The sequence below is a fragment of the Theobroma umbraticum genome, unplaced genomic scaffold (assembly GCF_002168275.2).
Source record: "Theobroma umbraticum cultivar Fairchild unplaced genomic scaffold, ASM216827v3 scaffold_30.0, whole genome shotgun sequence".
NCBI lineage: Eukaryota > Viridiplantae > Streptophyta > Magnoliopsida > Malvales > Malvaceae > Theobroma > Theobroma umbraticum.
Window position 1 is genome coordinate 11975383 of NW_018397254.1, and position 22562 is coordinate 11997944.

The 22562-nt window shown below is 33.8% G+C and overlaps 2 protein-coding genes across 4 annotated transcripts; one reads left to right on the top strand and one right to left on the bottom strand.

The window, feature by feature from the left end:
• Positions 1-1511: 1511 nt before the first annotated feature.
• On the top strand, positions 1512-9302 carry LOC110425147 (putative E3 ubiquitin-protein ligase RING1a). The gene is made up of 10 exons (XM_021440003.2): positions 1512-1982; positions 2085-2127; positions 3599-3657; positions 6278-6359; positions 6479-6599; positions 6723-6764; positions 7238-7771; positions 7983-8090; positions 8641-8829; positions 8986-9302. Exons 1-10 carry the CDS (start codon positions 1718-1720, stop codon positions 9016-9018), a joined length of 1476 nt encoding a protein of 491 aa, XP_021295678.1. The 5' UTR covers positions 1512-1717; the 3' UTR covers positions 9019-9302.
• Positions 9303-9542: 240 nt separating this feature from the next.
• LOC110424904 (protein TPX2) lies at positions 9543-14342 on the bottom strand. 3 transcript variants are annotated; one of them, XM_021439803.2, is made up of 19 exons: positions 14065-14342; positions 13304-13389; positions 13106-13213; positions 12935-12996; positions 12548-12836; positions 12335-12448; positions 12138-12245; positions 11874-12023; positions 11667-11729; positions 11509-11589; positions 11241-11396; positions 11030-11161; positions 10834-10911; positions 10621-10740; positions 10367-10533; positions 10177-10285; positions 10033-10092; positions 9850-9944; positions 9543-9774 (listed from the first exon to the last, which is right to left on the bottom strand). In XM_021439803.2, the coding sequence occupies exons 1-19, from the start codon at positions 14207-14209 to the stop codon at positions 9654-9656; spliced, it is 2244 nt and encodes a 747-aa protein (XP_021295478.1). In that variant the 5' UTR covers positions 14210-14342; the 3' UTR covers positions 9543-9653. The 3 variants fall into 3 exon arrangements, with proteins under 3 accessions (XP_021295478.1, XP_021295559.1, XP_021295315.1); XM_021439884.2 differs by having other exon boundaries at positions 11033-11161; positions 13073-13213; XM_021439640.2 differs by having other exon boundaries at positions 13073-13213.
• Between the last annotated feature and the right edge of the window lie 8220 nt (positions 14343-22562).

A 22562-nucleotide genomic window follows, 5' to 3' on the forward strand; every position in this document is an offset into this window, starting at 1 on the left:
TTTAGGTACGAGTTTCACTTCTTTTTAATTTTTTTTTGTGATAATATTATTTTCATGAATATTGCATGCTTATCGCATCTCTGCATTGATAGTTGTCCTTTTTTTTTACCTACTTTTGTTGCCATTTTAATGAAATAAAAAACAAAATACAAAACTATTTACTAAAAAATGATTTTTTTATGGGTATCAGTGATATCATAATGGAAAATCATGAAAATAGTCAAAATTAAAAAAACTTCACAACATTAGGTTATACGAGGAAGTAGGTAATATTAAATTCGTTGCTTTTCTATAAAATGAATTTAAAATGATTGATTAATTATTATTAATTAAAATTTTACTTATTATTTTAAATTTTATAATACTAATATAATATATTGACATGTTATAGTGGATGATTACGTGACATGATGATATAATCATCTGATTTTTTTTTTATTTTTCACATCAATGTCATATCAGTGTTACGTAAGCATAAAATGACAATGGACATTTTGATTAATGATAATTAATTAACTATTAGTTATAAATGTTTAAAATAAAAATATATAAACTTAATTAAATGTAATAAAAGATTAAAGATTTATTTAAATTTTTAGGGTTAATTTAAAGATTTTTTAAAGTATTATGTCATTTGAAATAGACAACTCAATTATGTATAATATGAATTAAAAAGTAAAAATTTTTTATTTTAAAAGAAAGATTTAAACTTAAATGTTAAAAAAAAAATGCATCATGCTTGAGTGCGAAGAAGTTAATAATTTGAATATGATAATTCAAATTTCAAAAATTAAAGTTTATTTTGCAATATACATTGTTATTTGAGGTTCACTATGTATGGTAATTTTGGGCTTTTTTTTAACTTATTCAACATAATACTTTAAAAAGATTATAAACTTTACAAAAAATGTAACTAAATTTTTATTCTTCTAATACATTTAATCAAGTCTCATTATTTTTATTTTAAACTAAATAAATTCTTATTACGAATGATTAATTAACCATAATTAATCAAGCATTTTATATTCATATAGTATTGATATAGAAGATAAAAATGCCATATGATTATATCATTATGCCATGTCAAAATATCATATCACTATAACGTATCAAATTAACAGACATAAAATGATTGATATTTTAAATAATAATAGTTAATTAATCATTAACTGTAAAAATTTATTTGATTAAAATAAAAATAAAAATAGTTGATTCAACATAATCAAAAATTAATTAATTATTTAAATTTTTTAATAATTAAAGTTTTTAAAAATATTATGCCAACTTATTTTAACATAGAAAGGTTTAACCCTAATTTTAGAAACCTTTATAATCATTTTAAAGAAAAGGAAAAAGAATAAAATGTCCAAAGTAGGCCACTTGAGAAGAGTAGAGATAGAGAGAGAAGGCCGCCCACCGAGCCAACATGTGCTCGTTTAACAGCTGATCCTGATCTCTTCTTAATTAATTAAACATAAACATTATTATTTATTAGAGCCTTAGCACAGAGAGGAAAAAAAAAAAACAATTGGAAAAGGGCAGTAGCGGCTAAATCTCTCCCCATCTGTTTCTATTTCCTTTTTTCTTTTTATCGACCCATACAAAAAGAAAAAAAAAAAAAACAAGTGAACAATCTCTGGGTCGTCCTCCTCTTCTTCGGCTGGGTGTCTCTGGTGGAAAAGGAAAAGGGCGGAGAATCGAGAAAGCAAAGGCATCAATGCCAGCCCAGAAGCGGTCATTGCCAGAGAATCTCGACGATGAAGAGTCCAGCCTTCATCACCAAAGCCTCTCCAAGCAATCTCGAAACGAAGAAGACCAACACAAAACTGAAGATGAGACAACGCAACTGGAAGAAGAACAAGAGCCTGAGCCAGAGCAAGAGCAAGAACAACAACAATATCATAAACAGGACCCAGATGACCAAAACCACCAAGTACAACTCCAAGGCGATGACGAAGATGAAGATGAAGAAGATGAAGATGGTAACGTCCTTTTCCTTTTTATTATTTTTATATGTTGGTCGATGCATAGTTGGAAACACGTGTTTTGAAGTTGATTTCGATTGTGGGATTCTGTTTTCTCAGATTCTGATGGAAGCCAATCTTCTACTTCTCAAGAGAAACCTGAGTACTCTTTCTCTCTCTTTTTTCTGTCAATAATATTTGTTTTCTTTTTTTCTTTTCCTTTGTTGTCGTTAATAAATTTTGAATCCAGTTTTAGCTGCATAATTAGCTTTGGCTCTGCTTTTGCAGCTGGGTGTGCTGCGATTTTGTTTTCTTTTTGTTTAAGGAGCATGTATTATGTTTTGGGTGGTTTTAGCTGTTAAAAAGAAAGGGATATGCGTTTTATTTGTTGGGTTTTTATGTTGTTCGCTGTATGGCATTGTGTTTTGTGATTTATTTCTTCATCGTTTAGTCGATTGCATTTTGCATGTCAACGATCTGTGTACCGTACTGTCCATGCTCGTAACCACATAAAGCTGGAAAATACTGAAATTTGTTCTTGTTATTTTCTTTATTGGTACAGGGTCCTATGTTTATCAAGTAAAAAACTTGGCATGCTCATTACCAACATGTAGAAATACTAGCTTAGCATGTGCTTGTATACTTGTAGTTGGTTGCCTTCTACCGTCCATAATGTGCATGATTTATTTTAAACCAAATCACTTTTATCTTTGATTCTGGATTTATTTTTTGTTCTTTTTCCCTCTTATTTCACCCTTGATTTTTGGAGTTCCATCATGTGATATGTGTTCAACTCCATGGAATCTGATAAAACCTTAATAAGTCACTAGCCTAACTTTGCTAAGCAGTGAGTCACACGGTCATATAGCAGTACTGGGGTGGTGCCTACATGCCTAGTCTTTTAAAAGTTTCTCCAAATAACATCATCTCAGTAAAATACTACTACCAATTTTATTGATTTGGTGCTGATGGCTCTGTAAGCAAGAAAGAAAGTAAGAGTGGGTACAATCTAGTAGGGTTTTAAAAAGTAGCGTTCCATTTTCAATTCTAGCCACCAATAGGAATCAGAGGTTGGGCACTAACTTACAATGAAAGGGAGTGTTGTCTTATGTACAAACCATAAGATTTGACCATTCTTTTCTTTGTTAGTTTAAGTGCTATATATATGTATATATATAGAACATGTGAGGATTCTTTTGCTGAGTTGATTGAGGGCTTGCTTGTATTTCTTACACCCTTAATCTTTCCAGATTCACAAAAAAATAACACCTTTTTTCTTTTTGTTTTCTCATAGTGTTTTCAGAATAATTGTAAAGTGTCAGGTGAGACTTTGGGATTTCCTTGCTCATTATGGCATTTTACATATGATTGCTTGGAAACATTCATTTTACCCTTTTAAAGTAGGTAAACCAAGCTCTTCAAACCCATCCAGTGCTAATCTGCTTGTAGTCATATATTTACTTGCTTCACATTGACCGGAATATTTTCCTATCTTGATGATCGCAATAGATGTATTTCTCTACTGGCATGCTTGCTGCCAGCTTCAAGCACATGCGCTGAATTTTATATTGCAACTTACATCTATTAAATGACTTGATAGAAAGTTCTAATAACATTATATGTTTCTCTTCCAGATTTGTCTTTGTGGAACTTCCAGAAATTCGCAAAGATGTTCAATGTCCAATTTGTTTAGGTAATATTTACTTCAATTTCCTACCGTTCGATATTTTTTCTCCTAGTATTTCTATTGAATCTGTGTGATTAGGAGTTGGGATACATGTATAAATGTGAGTGTAATGTATTTTGATGGAACATGTTGTATTTGTTTACATACTGTGGAGGTCAAACCCATCACCTTTTAAAGTTTGAATTCTATTTGTATAAATCTTTATTGTGAGCATACATTGTTATTCAATTTTGTCTTTTGAAAATCATATAAACCATTACAAGGGCAAGAGGCAAATTGATTGCTGTGTGTTTCATGCACATATTGTAGTATTAATTGACAAATTATGTTTTATTTACCTGATATCTATGTACAACAGAGAGGTTTCTTCCTTAAATGTTTAAGATTCATGTTGAATTTTTCCAGTTGCAATGTCTGATGGCGATATTCCTTTTAGCTTGGTTTTTGTACAATTCAAATGTTGTCTTCCCCCTCTCTCTAGCTTGTGCTGAATTTCAAATTAGGTTTTTTGTGTAACTAAAGATGAATTGCCAGAACATATCCACAATCTAATTTGAATGTGTCCTACAATGAAATATAAAGTTTAATTGCACATAACTGAATGTGACCTTAAACATAGTTGTTTAAATTTCATTTCCAAATGATAGATCCCTCCTGTCCCTTTCTTCGAATATAGTTTTGCTTTGCTGAATATTCTCTTAGGCATAATGCTCATTTCATTTTTCTTTCTGATATTGCTTGAGTTGGAAAGTTATGGTCACTGTTCTGCTTAATGCTATTAGAAGATTTAGTCTAAAATTAATGAGTTTTTAAGAAGTTTTCTAACCATAAGTGGGCAAGTACCTATAAATTAATATAGAAAACCAGGGAGAAAGTTGTTTATCTGGATGCTCCTTAAAAGATCTAAAGTTGAGAAGATAGGAAGAAAGATAAATGAAGATTGTGGACTCAGGGTGCTTAAATTCAGGTCATGTCTTTCTATTATTGTTTTTAATGGATTAGGAGAAAGGGATTTTGATGTTATGTGAATCTAACTTCTATAACATGGTTTTTAGGGTCCGTTGGGTAATTGTAAAATAACTTGTTGAAGGAAAATTTTTTATGTGTAAAATATTTTATGAGAAAATCTAATATTTTCTGCTTTTTGGATAAACTGTCCAAAATATATTTTGTTGTTTGGATCGTCTTATGAAAAATATTTTGCACTATTCATTTTTTAGGGAAAAAACCTTACCAATTTAATTAAACTCAACAAATATTATCCAAAATACAATAGAAAAAAAAGAGGAAAGATTACTCTAATTACGTACATGATAAAAAAAATTTATTTATGAGGGATTAACTGTAGTTAACTAGTCTCTAAGCTTCAAAGTGATATGATAACTTGAATTGTGGAATCTAAAAGTTAGAGATCTGCTCTTTGGGTGGATAGTACTGCTTACTGAAGTATCTGTGGTTGGTTTTGAATTTTTGTACCAAGCTCTTCAAACCGACAGCAGATCTTGAGAGGGAAAGGTTATTGAAAGAAAAAGGAGTTTTCTTTGGAGAAAGAGAAAGGAAAAAGAGGAAAAGATAAGGAAGATAAAGAAAGAAAAGAGGAAAAGAAAGAGAGTGGGAGGTGCAGGCCACTAGTGGCCGCTGCAACAGGAGAGAGAAAGAGATAGAGTTTTGATAGCCAAAAAGGAGAAAGAAAGAAAGAAAGAGAGGAAAGAAGGAAAGAAAGGAAAGGTTGCTGGTCAAGACGACTTGCGATGCTGCTGTCAGTGGTGGGAGGAGGAATGAGAAGTATCAGATCAAGTGAGAGAGAAAATGGATTGGGACATGGAGGGTTGCGACACAAGGAGGGGAGAGGAAGAAGAAGGTCGGGACAGAGAGGGAGCTTGTGTTTTGGTAATTGTCTTACTCCCTTTCAAGGCATAAGACAATTTACAGGGTCAACGGGTCTTTTTCCCATTGACCTGTAAAATGTTTTATATTTTGATTTTGTTTTCAGTCTTCCAAACAGCCTTAGCTCCTGAAAATGTTTTCCAGAAAACATTTTACTGCAAAACAAACGTAGCCTTAGTGAAATAGGAGAAGTGATTACTTAAGAAATGCAGATAATTTAGATCATAATAGCATGTATTATTAAAGCACTTATCAATTTGGGGGCTTTTTGGGATAGGTACATTGTAGCTGGGGAGGTTGGTTAGTCATATTTTAGACCTATCATGTCTATAAAACAGAATTTAGTTGAATATATATAAATATACAAAGATGATTTCTCTGAAGGAAAAACCATGAAAGGGTAATTCCAAAGTATTTGTATTCACACGTGTAATATGGATGTGCTGCTTATGCTTAATTATGGAGACACATACAGGAAACAAATGTTTGCTATATCTGATTGCATCAAGGTATGCTTGTTAGTCTACTTGTAATCTTGCTGTTATGTAATCAGCTGTTATCCCATTGGTTATTGCTTGAGGTATTTATAGTGCATTGGAGTTTGTTAGGTAGCTCTGGAATTTGATCAGAAGGAAGCTCTGACACCCTCATGTGATTAGTTAGCTCAGTCAGATTTTCCTATCATACATGTTGGGACATAAATCTGGTAGACCATTATTTATTCTTTTTGTGTGTACAGGAATCATAAAGAAAACAAGAACTGTAATGGAATGTCTGCATCGTTTTTGCAGAGAATGCATTGATAAATCAATGCGACTGGGGTATGTTATAAATGGATTGTTACTGTCTTGCCTTTGTTTGGGTTAATTTTGTAAATGTTTGAAAATTTTATGGATAGATGACTCATAGAATCAAATTGATTACTTGCTTCTGATTGCAGGAACAATGAGTGTCCTGCTTGCCGTACACATTGTGCAAGTCGACGTTCTCTCAGGGATGATCCAAACTATGATGCATTAATTGCAGCTTTATATCCAGATATTGATAAGTATGAAGAGGAGGTATGAGTTTTCCTTTCTCTTCTTTTTGCTTGCTCAGTGGGTATTTTTTTCGTTCATGCTGCTATGACTTTCTTACATCATGATATTGCTAATCAAATACTGGTACTGTGCATTTGGTCTCAGGAATTGGCTTTTCATGAAGAAGAAAGGACTCGCAATAAGCAGGTCAGATATATTGTACGTTTTTTACTACATGCATTTATTTTTCACTACTGTGCTTGCGTTCATGGTTAAGGTCAATCATCCTATGTCCTATATGTACATAGGAGTCCTGGCAGATAAGGGTGGTGATTTCTGTTCATACAGTTAGCTTGAAACATGCTTAACATGAATTTCCTGATGTTACTTGCATTATGTGCATTCCTTATACAATTGTATAATTATTAAAGCATATACAAGTGTTATTGTTGCAATTTGTCATTTTGACTTTGATCTGGGTTGTCATACCAAAAATGGAAGAACTCAATTCCTTGTCCTAAATAGTGACCTGGATAGACTGGTAAATGATGATTGCTTGGTAGCCTTTTTCCCTCTTCACTGCTCCGTTCTGGGAATTATCTTTGGACTATTATAAGCTCAAGACCTTGACACATATTCTCTGTTCTTCCAAATGGTTGTCTCAATGTTTTGTCGTACAGATTCAAGCATCAATTGCCCAAATATTTCAGAGACAATCAGAAGCACTCGTTAAACGACGTAGTCTTGGTAAAGAGAGCACAGGTGGCTTTATGACTAGGTCACAACGCAATCATCGCAGTACTCATCCACGTAGGAGACGGAACTCTCGAGGGGCTGAGCATCAAGGATCTGAAGACAATGAGGATGAAAATGATGACAATGGAGGCAAAGATTCATCTTCGACTGATGAGCGCTGCACGGAAGGGAGGCAGAGAAGGCGCAAAAGACGGGCTGGAATTCGGCCATCCCAGCCTTCTTCATCAGTGGTAAACTCAGATGGTGGCTGTGTTGAAAATGATACAGAAGTGTCTAGAGACAGCAGAGGAATTTCTCCTGGGCTTGTCTGGAACACAGACAAGCTTGCTTGGGGGGCAGGTGGTGCTCGGAGTCACACCCGACATGGAAATTCTGGCGGTGGCAGTGGCAAGAGTTCTCGTGCTCGCTTAAGCAGACTGGTAGAGTACCTGCGGAGCTTGGAGGAAAGCAATGATGAGGTATGACAGGACACTGTTGGACTCTTTATTGGTTTATGAAATCTGATTAGGTCAATCACTGGTATTAAGCTGCCACTATTGCTGTAGGATTGTTCTCTCCGTGCTCTCCGCCCTCCCACCCCCGTTTCTTTTTCATTTTTCCCTTTTATTCTTCCCCATTCTCTATGCAGTTCCACATTTTGTATAACTAAAGCGTATTCTTTGCCTGCAGTTGGATGTTCATCTCAAGCTTATATCTGTGGATGAACAAAGTACTTCCAGTTTGCAGCAACCCTACCTTTGTTGTCGGCCCAGTCTGTCAGTTAAGCAGCTATGCGAAGTGAGATTTCTTTCCCACCATCTTAATATGTAGACTGTCTTAATCTTTGTGCAGCTGAAGGTAGATGCTAGGAAAATGACCTTTTTTAATGAGCCTTTGACATTCTCCAAATGCTGATTTGCATTGGTTGAATTGGTATAATGAATTATATAGAAAGATAGTGGCATGTAAAGTGGGCAAAATCTGATTTCACTGGACCCAAATCCTATCCAGTCACCTTACATAGTGTTTGAGTTGCTTTTGGGGTCCACTTAACTTCTGATGTGAGAGCAACTGATTTCAATTGACCCAAATCCAACCCAGCCACCTTAATACTAGGGTTTGAATTGCTGTGCCCATATAGGTAAGGTTTGGATCCACTTAAAATTCTGACATGAATTTAACTCATTCAATTTTTAACTTATTTGTGTGCTGGATGCATTTGTCATGTTATACTGCTCTTCCAACCCTTTTTCCCCTCATTTCTAAGGATCTATCATTTAGGTTTTTTCTTAGTAGGCTTCAACTTCTATGATGCTTGTCTAAAAATTATAGTGATTATGTTGCACAGTACATTGCTCTCCAGACACCATTGCGAGCTGAAGAAGTAGAAATCCTAATGGTAAAGGGACAATACAACACTGATGACAACCACGCCATCCCAACTCCTTTGACCTCAGAGGATGCGCTACAAATTTTGGAAGGTCAAGAAACTTTGGCAGGGCTTAAAGTCAAGAGCAGTTCTGGAAGAAATCATTTGGTTAGTATATTATCTGTGTCTTGTAGTATTCTTTAAGCTTATTTGAGAATGGCTCCTAATTATATCCATATGTAGTATTCTTAAATTAAGGGGTCACAATCATTTCGAATAAAATCAAGTCTGAATATCATTATTTTGTTTCCTCTGGTGTTTCAGATTCTAGCATATCGGCAAAAGCAAACTTGCTAGCAAATTTGTGCCAACGTTGACGGATACGGATGAGTGGTTGTTGACTTGATAATTTACAGATGAGTGTATGTAAATATAGGGAGTGAGAGAGGTGTCTGGCCGTTTGATGGAAGCATTGTTTGAGTTGCTGCCTTCTTGGGTGAAGTAGAATTTAGGATAATGGGGTTGAGATTTTCGAGGATGGTAGAAGTAACAGTTTTATTATTATGTATAGGAAAATTTAGTTTAAATTGTTTTATGAAAAAACAAAAAAGGGGACAGTAACTGTCTTCAGATTGCTATAACACGAGCTATATACATGTTGCTTAGCCTGCTTTGATTATGAGGTATCTTTTTGGACAATTATTTTCAATACCAGTAAAAAAGGTACACGAGGTTGCGGTGCAATTTGTTTGAAGAATATGCAACATGCAATTTGTCTGTAGCAACATTTCTGGAATCTAATGGAATAAATGATACAAAGAATTGATTGTTCACTTTTTGCTTTTAATACGAAAATTTTAAACGGGTACATACACAGGGTTCAAAAAGTGTAACCTGCAAAAGTTCAATAATGGTGGTGGTCTCACAGGGGTTCAAAAGTTCTTGAACACACGCGCAGGCTAGGCTGCCTTGTCCATCAACCAAACAATCATTCATCTCATAAGCGTGGCGGGACTGGAAGTTGCAGCAGCCGTCATCATCATTTTCCTCCTTTCTTTTCTTTGGAGAACACGTAGACTTGGTGATTTCGGTTTTGTTATTTCCTTGGAAGACCTGGCCAATATAAAAAATCAATACAGGATAGTCGCCAGCCAAACAGGAATGCTGCAATACTACTACTTTTCTTACTTTTGTGGGCAGAAAGGATGGTCAAACTTGGGAAGGGGCCTAGCATGGGGAACCATTGTCCTTCTCAGTTGCTTCAATGCCTTCTCTTCCTCGATCTGCCGATATATAGAATAATGTTATTATAATTCTCAAGACAGGCAGTATATAATGTAGGACAGAAGATAAATGTGTGCGCATGCATACCATCCTAGCAGCCTCACTCTCCTCTCTGTATCTCTTGTACATCATTTCCTTCTCTTTAATCTGTAAAAAACCGAACCCTTAATGAGAATGATCCAATACAAGAGAGGCGGCTTATTTTATTGATCCAATTAAGCTGGAATTTACCTTTTGATCGAATTCTGCTCTGTCCACCGCTCTATGATCAACATGGAGATTGAATTCCTGCACTTGTGTCAGAGGCTTGCGAACTTTCTCTGGAACAGGAATTGGGTCCCTGCAAGAAATAGAAAGGATTAATCTACAAGATCTCTTTTAACTTTATAAATGCTGATCACAAATTGTGGATCACTCTTACTCTTTCACAATTGGCTGGGCCTTGAAGATCCTCATTTGGGCTTCTTCTTTCTCCTTTTTCTTTTTTTCTTCCATCTCTCTTTGCATCTCCTCCTCATGCCTCACCAGACTCTCCAGTTGGAAGGGTTCTGGTTTTGTACAATGCTTGGATTCTGGCTTTGGAGGAATCTGCACAAGTATCACCATTAACGCACATTCTCTATTATTATGTGTAACTAAAACATTGAAATGAGAAATAAAAGAAATTAAGCATACCACAGGGTAGTCAGTGGTGTAAGGATATGGGTTAGCCTTGGGAACCCTGGCTCTTTCCTCTTCATATCGCTTCTCTATAATTTCCATCACAAGTTTCCTTTCTTTCTCAGCTCCTCTTTCCTGAAGTACGTCCATTTGGGACTTGTTAAAGCACAACTATCTATTTTTTCTAGTATTATACCATTCCTGAAGAAAATGAAAAAAAAAGTATACCTCTGTTTGGAGATGGAATGGATTGAGAATGGTGTTTCTTGGAATTGGATCGTGGCTAGGTTCTGACTTCAGAGAAAGCTGTAAAGGATAACAAAAAATGTAATGAGTACCAGTAGAGAGGTATCTATCATACATGCTATGTTTGCTTTATATGTGCTAAGACCAGTAGAATAAGTAACTGGTGCGTTTGTACAACTACCCTGTCAAATAAATCAATAACTGCTGCTGGTGGTATCCTCTCGTTTGTTGCAAAATGGAATTCTTGAGGTATAGTCACTTGTTTCTTTGCATTAAAGAAGATACCCAATTCTCCTTTGCTTTCAAATATCTACACAAGCAAAAATTTGTGTTACTGAAGGTTTATGGTTGCTACATACCGATCGGAATTGATGTGATCGAGAGAGTACCTTTTTATTCAATGGCCTTGCCTTAAATTTAGGTGCTTTTTCAAGTTCCTCCTGTTCAAGTTCAATAGAACTTTTGACCTTTGGAGGCCGTGCCCTTAATGATGTTTGAAGTACAGGTGTTTTAGGTTCTGTGAGATGAGGTTTCCACTGATTATTCTGTTACAGAAAGTAGTGAACCAAAAAGGAATGAGGAAAAAGGCGAGAGAAAGGTAAGTGTTCAGGGTCTTCAAAAGAAAGTGAATCAAATGAAAGCTATAGTTCTCCAAACCTGACGAGACACCTCTGTTGAAGCTACTGAAGAAGTCTCCGCATTCTGATTGGCTCTTTCCATTGTCTTAAAATGAAATACCTGAAACAAATAAACTTTTTTAGTCTGATTAGCAAACACTGTCTTCAAGTTTTCATCTCATGCTGCCACCTATTTACCTGAAATTCTGGAGGCTTTGGAGTACTTCTTGGTAAGGCAGGTAGTGTTGGGGCTTCAAAAATCTGCACGAGAGAAGGAAATGGAAAACAAATTAGTTTAGCAACTTATTATAAATATCTTAAACAGTAAAGAACAAAGAAAGATCAGTTCGATACTGAAAAGCCAAATAAGAGCTGGAAATCATAGATGGTATAAGCTTTAGGCACCTTTTTGTTCAATTGTCTTGCTTTGAACTTTGGAACTTTAGCCATCATTTCTTCTTCAAGCTCCGCGGTACTCTTCACTCTTACCGAGCGCACTCTTTGCGCTGTTTCGAATTCAGGTTCTTTGGGCCTTGTCAATTTGATAGGTTTCATCTGAACAGAAATAGCATCATCCTGATTAATCATAAGGAATTTTGTGAAAGAAGAAAAAGGAACTGAAAAGAATTAAAAAACCAAATCCATGTTGGAGCCAGGTATCTTATTTACATGTGACAGAGAGCTTTGAGGAAGCGACAAATCTCTGGTACTTGATTGAAATTTTTTCATCATTTCTGCCATTGAAACAAAAGGTGCTGCTGGTTCCCGAAGATAAACCTTAAAGGGTAATAAACCGATTGTTTAACACTAACTCACAATTGTTAGTGAAAAAATGCAATGAAGCAACTTAGCACAGAGAAACACACCTTTCTTTCCAATTTGTTAGAAGTTTTAGCGGTAGAAGAGCACAATTTGGAACTGCCACTGGTAATACCAAGTTTTGACTTATGGGGCAAATTGTGGGGTTTTACATTTAGGATCTGAGATATAGAAGGGTAGCAACAGAGGGACAAAACTTCAGATAAAAACTACAAAACAACTGTAGTTAACATGCAAAAGGACGAAAGCATATAAGATACCTGTCTAGATCTCCCTCCGTCTAGTTTCTGACGTTTAATGGCTTGGTTTTCTTGAGCCAAATTGGGAGTCCCACTGCTGCCCTGAAACCGGTTTTTTGGCTTCAAGGCAGATGGATTCCGTACCATGCTAGCTATCTTTTTAGCTGTCTGGTGCTTCCGGTCACTCACCAGTTTTTTCTGAAGATTCATCAATGGTTGAGGGGTGTAAGCTTCAACTTCTACTTGCACAGAAGATTTGCTCTTCTCTTTATCACCAGTTACAGTAGAAGGCACTTTTTTAGCCAGGGCACTGAAAAATCGACAGAAAAGAACAAAAAATACAATGATGAGAATCCGAGTATAAATGGAACTTCATCAGTATTGACAATATGCAAAATCCAAAGATACCTTCCATTCTCTTGACCACATACAGTCCCTAATTTTTCCTTGTCTTTATTATCATTAGCAATCTGCGACACAGCTATACTCATGAGAAATCAGAAGAATAATCTGTAAGATAATGGATAAAAAAAATTCGCTAATTACCTGAGTGACCATTTGATTGATTTCAACCCTTGCCTCTGAGGGTTTAACTTCATCTTCCTTCACTTTATCAGGCACCGGCTCGAATTGAGCGTTTTCTTCTGAGGTACTGTTGGGAGCTGTTACATCTGATGATTCCGAAGCCTGCAGCAATAGTATATTCACCATGACCAAATTGAATGAGAGAAATTGCTTTATAAGCTATTGAATTTAGCAAGGATAAAGTAATTCCACCTTCTGCATTTGATCCGCTTCAGTAAAATTGCAGAGACTTTCCACTTGAAAGGATCTATTACCAGCCTTGATTCTAGCCATAAAAGCTGCATTATGGAAATAAACCAAAAGGAAATGAAATCTCCAGTTTTCTCCTTGATAGAAAATACAACAGTTTTGCTTGGTTGCAGATAATATATGGAAACTGAATTAAACTCCATGATTAAATTTGAACTTCAAATCCTTGAAGATTAACCTAATTACATTGTGCTTTAATTCATTTAACTAAATATTTTGAGAGGAGAAATGATGATTAGGTCAATTCATATCAGTTTTCCTTTCTTTGCCTATCTTATCTAAGCAACCCAACACAAATCATTCATCGATGAAACCATAGATCAACAGTGACCTATTTGACCCGTTGAAAAGATGTGGGAGAACGGGGTTCAGTAATAGTGGAAATAATCGTACTCGAATTATCTGATAAAATTTTTTTCCCTTTTCCCCAAATTACGAGGTCCTCAAACCCTACAATTTTGGAACACGATTCAGTAATAGATAGTTAAAATCGGGAATCACGAGTTACTAATCAATGATGAAATGCACTAAAAAACCTAAAATTCCAAGAAAATCAAGAACCGCCGACAAAAATGATTCAGTTTCAGAGAAAAGAAATGATTCAAGGAATATAATCGTTGAAGAGAACTTAATTCTAGTAATTTTGCAGTGAAGAAATAGAGAAAAAAGAAAGAAAGAGGAAGGCAAAAAGAGAAAGAACATACGAGAAGGGGCGTAGCTTAAGGCGGTTTCGAACCAGAGCTCTGCTTTGCCAGTATCTTCTTCCGACTCTCCTTTCAGGAAGTCGAAGAAACGCGGCGCCGAGAACTCGTATAACTCGTCGATCATCGTCCCACTTGATTCATCCATCGGATTCAAAACAGAGAGATTTGCTTTTTATTTTCTTCTTGGTGGGTTAGGGGGGCGGGGGATTGAAGAGAGAGAAATGGAATCGGAATGTCTCTGGATTTTCGGTTTCCGGTTTAAGATTTCGGAAGATGTGTTTTGGTGGTAAATGAAGGAAAGGAGGGGAAGATTGGAGTTAAACGTTGGAGTAGCGCAACGGTCAAATTTTTTTTTGAATTTTGGGGAAGGTGTTCTAACGGTCAGGCTAGTGACAATTTGATGCATGAGGTGTCTTTCTAACGGCTACTTTCCCACGCTCTCTCGACCTCCAAAGCGTGCCGTTTCAATGTTCTCTTTTCTTTTTTTTTCTCTTTCCTTGTTTGCATGTGCATTTAGTTCCTTAATGTATTTTTCTTCTCAAATATGCATTTAGTTCCTAAACTATCTATGTTTTTTTTGCACATTCAAGTAAAATTATTGACTTGCTTTATTCTTCACAAAAAAAATCAAGTAAGCTTATAAACATGATCAAATTCCAGTTGATTAATTCCTTAACAAAAATTAAAAGGAAATTATAACGAGTTTGAAAAATTGAATTGTAATTTGCTTACTTATTAATGTGTATGGTGTGTTCATAATCCATACTTTTGATTATGGGTGATCGTTTCTTTTTAGCTAGATTTTTAACCTTGTTTGCTATTAGAGATTGTTTTCATAATTTGCTATTACAGATTGTTTTCATGGATGGACTTTGTCGAAAAGGGTAACTTTTACAACTTTTGTTTTGTTACCTAATAATTCTAATCCTGAGCATTGGAGTGACTTTCACCCAATAAGCTTATGCATTGTATTAAACAAGCACTACAAAAAAAAAAAAAAGTCGTTACCGACAGAAAATTTTATAAGTAATAGTTGAAATTTTGTTAGTAAGTACAAATACCGATAAAAATTTTGATGGATTTTTCTGTTGAAATTTTATCAGAAAAAGCATAGTTGGTAATGTTAATATGAGCCCTATAAGTTAACCTGTGGTTGAATGGGAATTACAATATTGAGATATTCATGTATGATATTTGTTATTTATAATAACATTGAGGTAGTACTTTATTCATAAGTTTATAGTTTAAATACTTTTTGTACTTATATAGATAAAGCAAATGGAACTATATATGCTTCGCAAAAGAATTGTATTAGGATAATTATGAAATCATTATGCATCAAAGTATTGTTCTTAAAAGTTCATGATCATTGTATTATTGAGACGAGGTATCAATATTGCTCAAAGATCGACACATATTATGTTCTTTACTTGTGAAGTAAACAATTGCTCACATAGGTTGAAATATAGAGATACTCGAAACTAACATGTGCGTGCTTGTCTTGGGAGAGTGAGTTCATTGAACATGACCCGCCATGAGAACTGTACTTAGTACCTCACTCAAGTGTCTATGCAATACTTCTTATGTGTCAGTTGTGTAACTATTCCCTAAACCTAAGACACTAGGTTACTTGTATATGGAGTATTATGCTTTAATTTCATCTCTATGGGTGCTTAACCAAGGATGCCAAAATATGATATTTTTAGGTATAGTATGAAACATATGAAAACAAATGAGTGGTCAAGATAAGAATCAGTACCCCATATGATTCAAGGGGAAATATCTCATTAGTTCTTGGTTGACTTTAGCTTAATCAAATCATTCGCTAACGTGATTAGAAGATTACAAAATGAGTTTCATAACTCTCCACAAAGCTAATGATCTAACTGCAGGAACAAATATAGAAGTCAATAAGAGTACACCAAGCCCTTATCATTTTTAGAATATATAATGAAGGAATGAATTACACTGATAAACTATACATTAAAAGATTGTCAAAGAATTTTTTAACTTTTCTAACAATTGAGTGGCTATGATGCGTTATTAGATGTCAATATTGATTTATGAAATTGAATTAGTTAATTAAAATTGAATATGATTCATTTAAATTAATTAATTAATAAAATTATAATTCAATCCTATTGCCAACATGTTAAGAACCTAATGGATCACACACAAAGGTTGCAATTTGGATTAAATTGAGAGTGTGATGATTTAAGTTAGATTTAAATCAAATTTTAAGTTTTAACTACTGAAGACCTAATTAAAAGAGTTTAATTAGGCGTTAGTTAAAGATTATAATTGCTATAATATTAAGGACTTTTTTTTGTAAATTTTAATAACTCAATAATAAAATTAAACCTAGATATAAATATTACATCGTAGCTATTCTTTTAAAAAGGTAACAAAAAAAAAACTAATAGTTTTTTCTGTGACCACTCTTGAGAGGCCTTTTTAAGAAAACTTCTCCATTGATTCTTTACTAAAAATTAAAAAAGAAAAAAGGACAAATTGTTGTCTACTTGCTAGCACAAGCCCATTGCACAAAGCTTTTCCTTGATAAGGACTTTGTTGTAATTGTGTGTGCAACATTGGAGGCCAAACGATTGAATGGCTAGGATTCTTTTACATAAAAAGGTGTTCATGTTTTTAGCATTAAAAGGAATCAATTTGATTACGATATCATTTGGAAAGGTAAAATTTTTTTTTAAAATTTTCTATGATGTTTAACTTTGCATTAAATAACCAAGGTGATATAAACGTAAGAGGTATATTTTATTTTGTTTCAATTTTTGTTAATATGCTATGTTGATGTTCTAATCATGCCATTCCTAGTACTGGTATCAGAGTCTCCTTTGGCTTGTTTTAATGCAAAGGTATGTCTTGTTATTGTTTAATTCCAATTCTGATTGGATGGGAGGCATTTGGAAGAGATCAAGTAAGTTTTAAATTTCGATTATGTTTTAAAGTAGCTTATCACAGATTCGATTTTTATTTTTAGTACTTATTTATTTCAACAACTGATCTTGTTTAAGTGTCTTACTTTTGTAAAACAATATGTGCATGAGATGCATAAAAGAGTTTGGCAAGAAAAAGATTCGAATTCAAGGGAAAGAAGGTGCGGTTTGATGACAAAATTTGATTTTGTTTAAATTTGCATATGGCTCAATTTTCAACTTTTAATAAGAGTTTAAAAGCCTTTAAAAATTCTAAAAAATTTAAAAGTAATCTACTTTGAAAGTGTTTTAATATGATTGCTTACTAGTTGCAAACGGTGAAGGAAAGGCCATGAAGTCGTTGCTAAAACCATTATTTGCCAACAGCAGTTTCAAGTCACTATTTTGGCTGAGAAAGTTATCTTTAAAGAGTTCTAAAATTATGTAATTTTTGTACTTTTTTGAATAAATTTCAAAGTTTGAATATGTTCAAAAGATGTCTGAAAAGATTACTAAAATTAAGATATTTAATCCCTTGATTTATGCCACCATAATGCCACATATGCAACCCAAAAACTGTAGCTATGTACATAATACATAGATTATAGTTTTTTGGGGTTTTGGCTAGCTAAATCAAGTCCAATAATTATAAAATTTTACTATGAGAGGGTTCTATATGTTAGCTGACCATGGTTAAAATTTGGGAATTAAATTCCCTAATTGGTTCCCACATCAAGCCACAAAATCGTGACTGGTTTAATGAAATTAGAATTTTGTAAAGTCATGATTTTTGGGACTTTAGTGTCTATATTTGCAACCTAAATTGGTATAATTAAAAATACTAGTTCACTAAATAATATCTTATGAAATAGTTCTAGAAATATAAATTTTGATATATTTAAATTAAGAAATTTGATTCCTTAAAATAAAGATATCAGAATTTAATTAATCACATCCATAAATTTAAGAATCTGATTCCTATAAATATGAAAATGTGATAAATATGGACAAGATAAATATCATGAAGTAATTTCCTTTGTTGAAGAAGAGAAATTCGAATAGGACACTTAAATATAATTAAAGATAATGTTTTCTTAAATATTAGATTTAAATTGTCTAATGAGATTAGATAATTGAAAACACATAATCTTTAATTTAAAAGGATTAGTAAAAGTTAATTAAAACATTTAAAGATTATGAATTAAAAATGGTTTAATTTGTAATAATATTTTAATTTTAATCATAATAAGATTATGAATAGATAATATTCCTAATACTGATTAGTAAAGACATTCCATAATTTTGGATGCCTCATATGATAAACAATTAGAATAGGACATAGTTTAATTTTACGTTCATCTTGATGGATAAATGTGGATGATTATGGATTAAGCCCAATAAGATTGTAGATGTATGTTTACATTTTATCATGGTATTTATCTATTAAATAAGGTCTATGCACTTTGGTTTTTTCTTGATTTTCAAAGATTGTAAAATTCTCTCCTCACTTAACTCCCCTCATATGTACTATGAGGTTTCTTTATTAAATGTAATTAGTTACATATAAGTGTAGAATTATGGTTAGTTTAGGAGTTATTTTACAATTCGAAGATGAAGACCTAAAGGTGCCATGAAGATACAAGGAGGAAGATTACAATATGTTGTATGTTATCCTCTAGGTTAGACCAAGCTAATTTCCTTCGATGGCTTAAAGAAATTAGTATAAATAAAGTCCATAATCATCCAAAATAGAATGCATGCGATAAATTTATTTTATGCCATTTAATAAATGCTATGTAATGTAAAGTAGTATGCATGAGATAGATTTATTTTATGTAATTAATAAATACTATGCATGCAAAGATAAGACCTTAACTAAATAAAAAATAAAAAAAATCCCTTGGTAAATATTGAGTCATATGCCATGTATGATTAAGTTGCCTTCCACCATATAGTAAGATAAACTGGTTGCTCTTTTAATCGAAAACTTGTTTAACACACTTAAGGTCACACTTTTATACAAGTATGTTTGAGCTATTGGTAGGTCTTACCCAACTAGTTTCATAAAATTTGGACGCTTAAAAACTTAATTATTATGGAAACTAGAGGCAATGGCTAGATGAAACATATATGATATGTTTAGGTAATGTGTTGTCATCTAGTTGAACTAGAAGTTGTATAGAGATATAATTGGTAAGCTTAGTTATTTGTTTAATTCACCTATCATGGTTTGTTGAACACACCCAAGGTCATGATTAGAATGGATAGGAATCCTAGTCCATTAAGAGAATTCTTGTAGAGATCTCTTGAGGTGATAAGGAGGATTATCATCTTGAAGAAAATAGTGAGAGTAATTAATTTAAGAATTACTATATCATCTTAATTGATTATAATACATGATTACTCTTAAATGTTCTTTAAATATCTAGATTGTTAGAATGCAAATACACCTTATTTTGCATGGCATACTTGATGTCATCATGAAATTTGAACTAAAATGTTTAAATTGGTATATCAAGTTGAGAAACATTCTTAAATATCTATTAAGAATAGATGCCATTAAGGAAGATATCCTTGCCATCTTGACTAGGTCAATGAATGAGAAACTTGTAAAATTTTCACCTTTGACCTTGTATATCATTGGAGTAAATCTGTCTACCATTGATCCGTCATCATGGGTATTGGATACTGGATGTGGGTCACACTTATCTAATGACATTAAGGTGCTAGAAATGAGTAAAAGATTAATGAAGTGAGAAGTGGTCTTAAGAGTAAAAAATAGAGCAAACGTTGCTACATCGGTTGTAGGGACAATTACCATACCTTTACCTTCTGGGTTAATCTTGGAATTAAGAGACTACTACTATATTCCTTCGATATCTTAAAATATCATATCTGTGTCATACTTGGCACTATATGATGATATTGAATTTTGCATTAAGGCCAATTGCTGTTCTTTCTTGAAAGAAAAAGATGCATTATGGTGTAGGGACACATTTGAACGGTCTCTATATTATTGATCCTAAAAGATCTATACTCAATATAGGGGTCAAGAAATCAAAGAAAGATAATAAAAACTATTCTACATTTAGCACTGTATGCTTTAACACATCAATAAGACTCGCTTAACCAAGTTACACAAACAAGGTTACATCGATTTGTTTAATTATGAATTTTATGGAACGTGTGAGTGTTATCTCTTTGGTGACCAAGTTGCCTTTCACCAAGAAGAGTGAACGAGCTGGGGTGTTACTGGGACTTGTACATTTGAATGTATGTAGTCCTATGAATATTGGTGTTAAATGAGGATACTTCTACTTCATCACCTTCACAGATGATCGTTCTTGCTATGGTTATGTATATTTGATGAAATATAAATCTGAATCCTTTAACAAGTTCAAAGAATAGAAAGCGGAGGTTGAGAAACAAATTAAAAAGAGTATTCTCACATTTAGACCTAATCAAAAAGGAGAAAATCTGACTCAAGAGTTTTAGGATTATCTAAAGAGAATGGGATTCTCGCAGATTAGACTCTTTTAAGGACTCCACAGCACAATGGGGTGTCTGAGAGAAGGAATCAAATCTCGTTGGACATGATTCCATCCATAATGAGTCGTGTAAATCTTCTGATATCTTTTTGGTGATATGCCCTAGAAACTTCTACTCACATATTGAATTAGGTTCTTACTAAATCAATTGATAAGACACCGTATGAAATGTTGAGTAGGAAAAGGACTAATTTGTCTTATGTCAAGATTTGGGGATGTATTGCTTATGTGAAACATACAATGTCTAATAAGCTAAGAATGAGATCAAATACATGTAAATTTGTAGGATATCTTAAAGAAACACACTAATATTTCTTTTATAATCCCACTAAGCAAAAGGTGTTTGTCTTAAGGCATACTATTTTCCTTGAGAAAGAATTCTTAATTGGAAAGGCTAGTGGGAGTAAAGTTGCACTCGAATAAGTTTGAGACTCACAAATTGACATTCCATTGGAACTTGAGCTTGGGATTGTGACATCTAACGTACAACCACAATCTTAAGAGGCACAACCACTCAAAAGGTCTAGTAAGATACATTAAGCTCCAAAGAGATATGGATTTCTCTTAGAAAGGGAAGCATTACCCATAAATGATGAGCCAACAACTTATGAGGAGGTGATGTTGGACATCGATTCTGAGAAATGGCTAGAAGCCATGAAATCTGAAATGGATGCCACGGATACCAACCAAGTATGGACTTTGGTGGATTTACTTGAAGGGATAAAACCCATTGGGTGCAAGTGGGTCTTTAAGAGAAAGACTAATGTAGATGGTAAGGTGCAAACCTTTAAAGCTAAACTGGTAGTAAAAGGTTATAAACAAAGATGAGGTATTGACTTTGAAGAAACCTTTTCACTAGTTGCCATCCTTAAATCCATTAAGATTTTACTTGCAATTGTTGCATACCATGATTATGAAATATGACAAATGGATGTAAAAACTGCATTCCTTAATAAAAACTTCCAAGAGGAAGTGTATATGACATAACTTGAGAGTTTTACATCCAATGCTAATGCCAATAAGGTGTGCAAGCTTCAAAAGTCCATTTATGGACTTAAGCAAGCTTTTCGTAGTTGGAACATCAATTTTGATGAAGCTGCAAAAGGGTTTTTGCACTTTACACCTTCGGCCAACTCAACGGTATATCTTATATCACACAATATCTCTTGTTCAAAATTTTTTAAAGTTCACAGTGTGTTATTAGCCGCCATCTCTACTGTTGATAAGCCTAAATCATTTTTTTTGGCAATCAAATTGTAACATTGCTATGATGTTATGGAGAAAGAAATATCAACATTAAAGGCGAACAACACTTAGATTCTTACATCTCTACCTCTAAGAAAGTAAGCCACAAATTGCAAATAAGTGTACAAATTAAATACAATCCAAATGGATCAGTGGAGAGTTATAAAGCATGGTTAGTGGCCAAAGGATATACTTAAATCGAAGGGGTAGACTTTCATGAGACTTTTGCCCCAGTTGCAAAATTAGTCACTATTTGGTGTCTTTTGGCAATTGCTTCAATACATTATTGGGAGTTGCATCATTTGGATGTCAATAATGCATTTTTACATGGAGCATTGGAAGAAAAAGTCTATATGAAGATACCTCAAGGTTTTGCCTAAAAAAAGAGAGCAACGAGTATGTTATCTCAAGTAATCTCTTTATGGACTTCATCAAGCATAGTGAAATTGGTATCAAAAGTTCACTAATTCTTTACTGGCTATTGGCTTCACACAATCTCATGCTGATCATTCTTTGTTTATAAGTTTTGCCGAAGAATCATTTGTTGTAGTGTTCATATATGTTGATGACATCATAGTGACAGGGAATGACACATTCAAAATCTTTCAACTAAAACCCACTTGGATTGTGAATTTCATACCAAAGACTTGGGCAAGTTGAAATATTTTATGAGAATTGAGGTAACATGATCACCATTTGATATTGTCTCAATGGAAATATGTGCTTGACATAATAGGAAACAACGGACTTTCTAGCTGCAAACCCATGG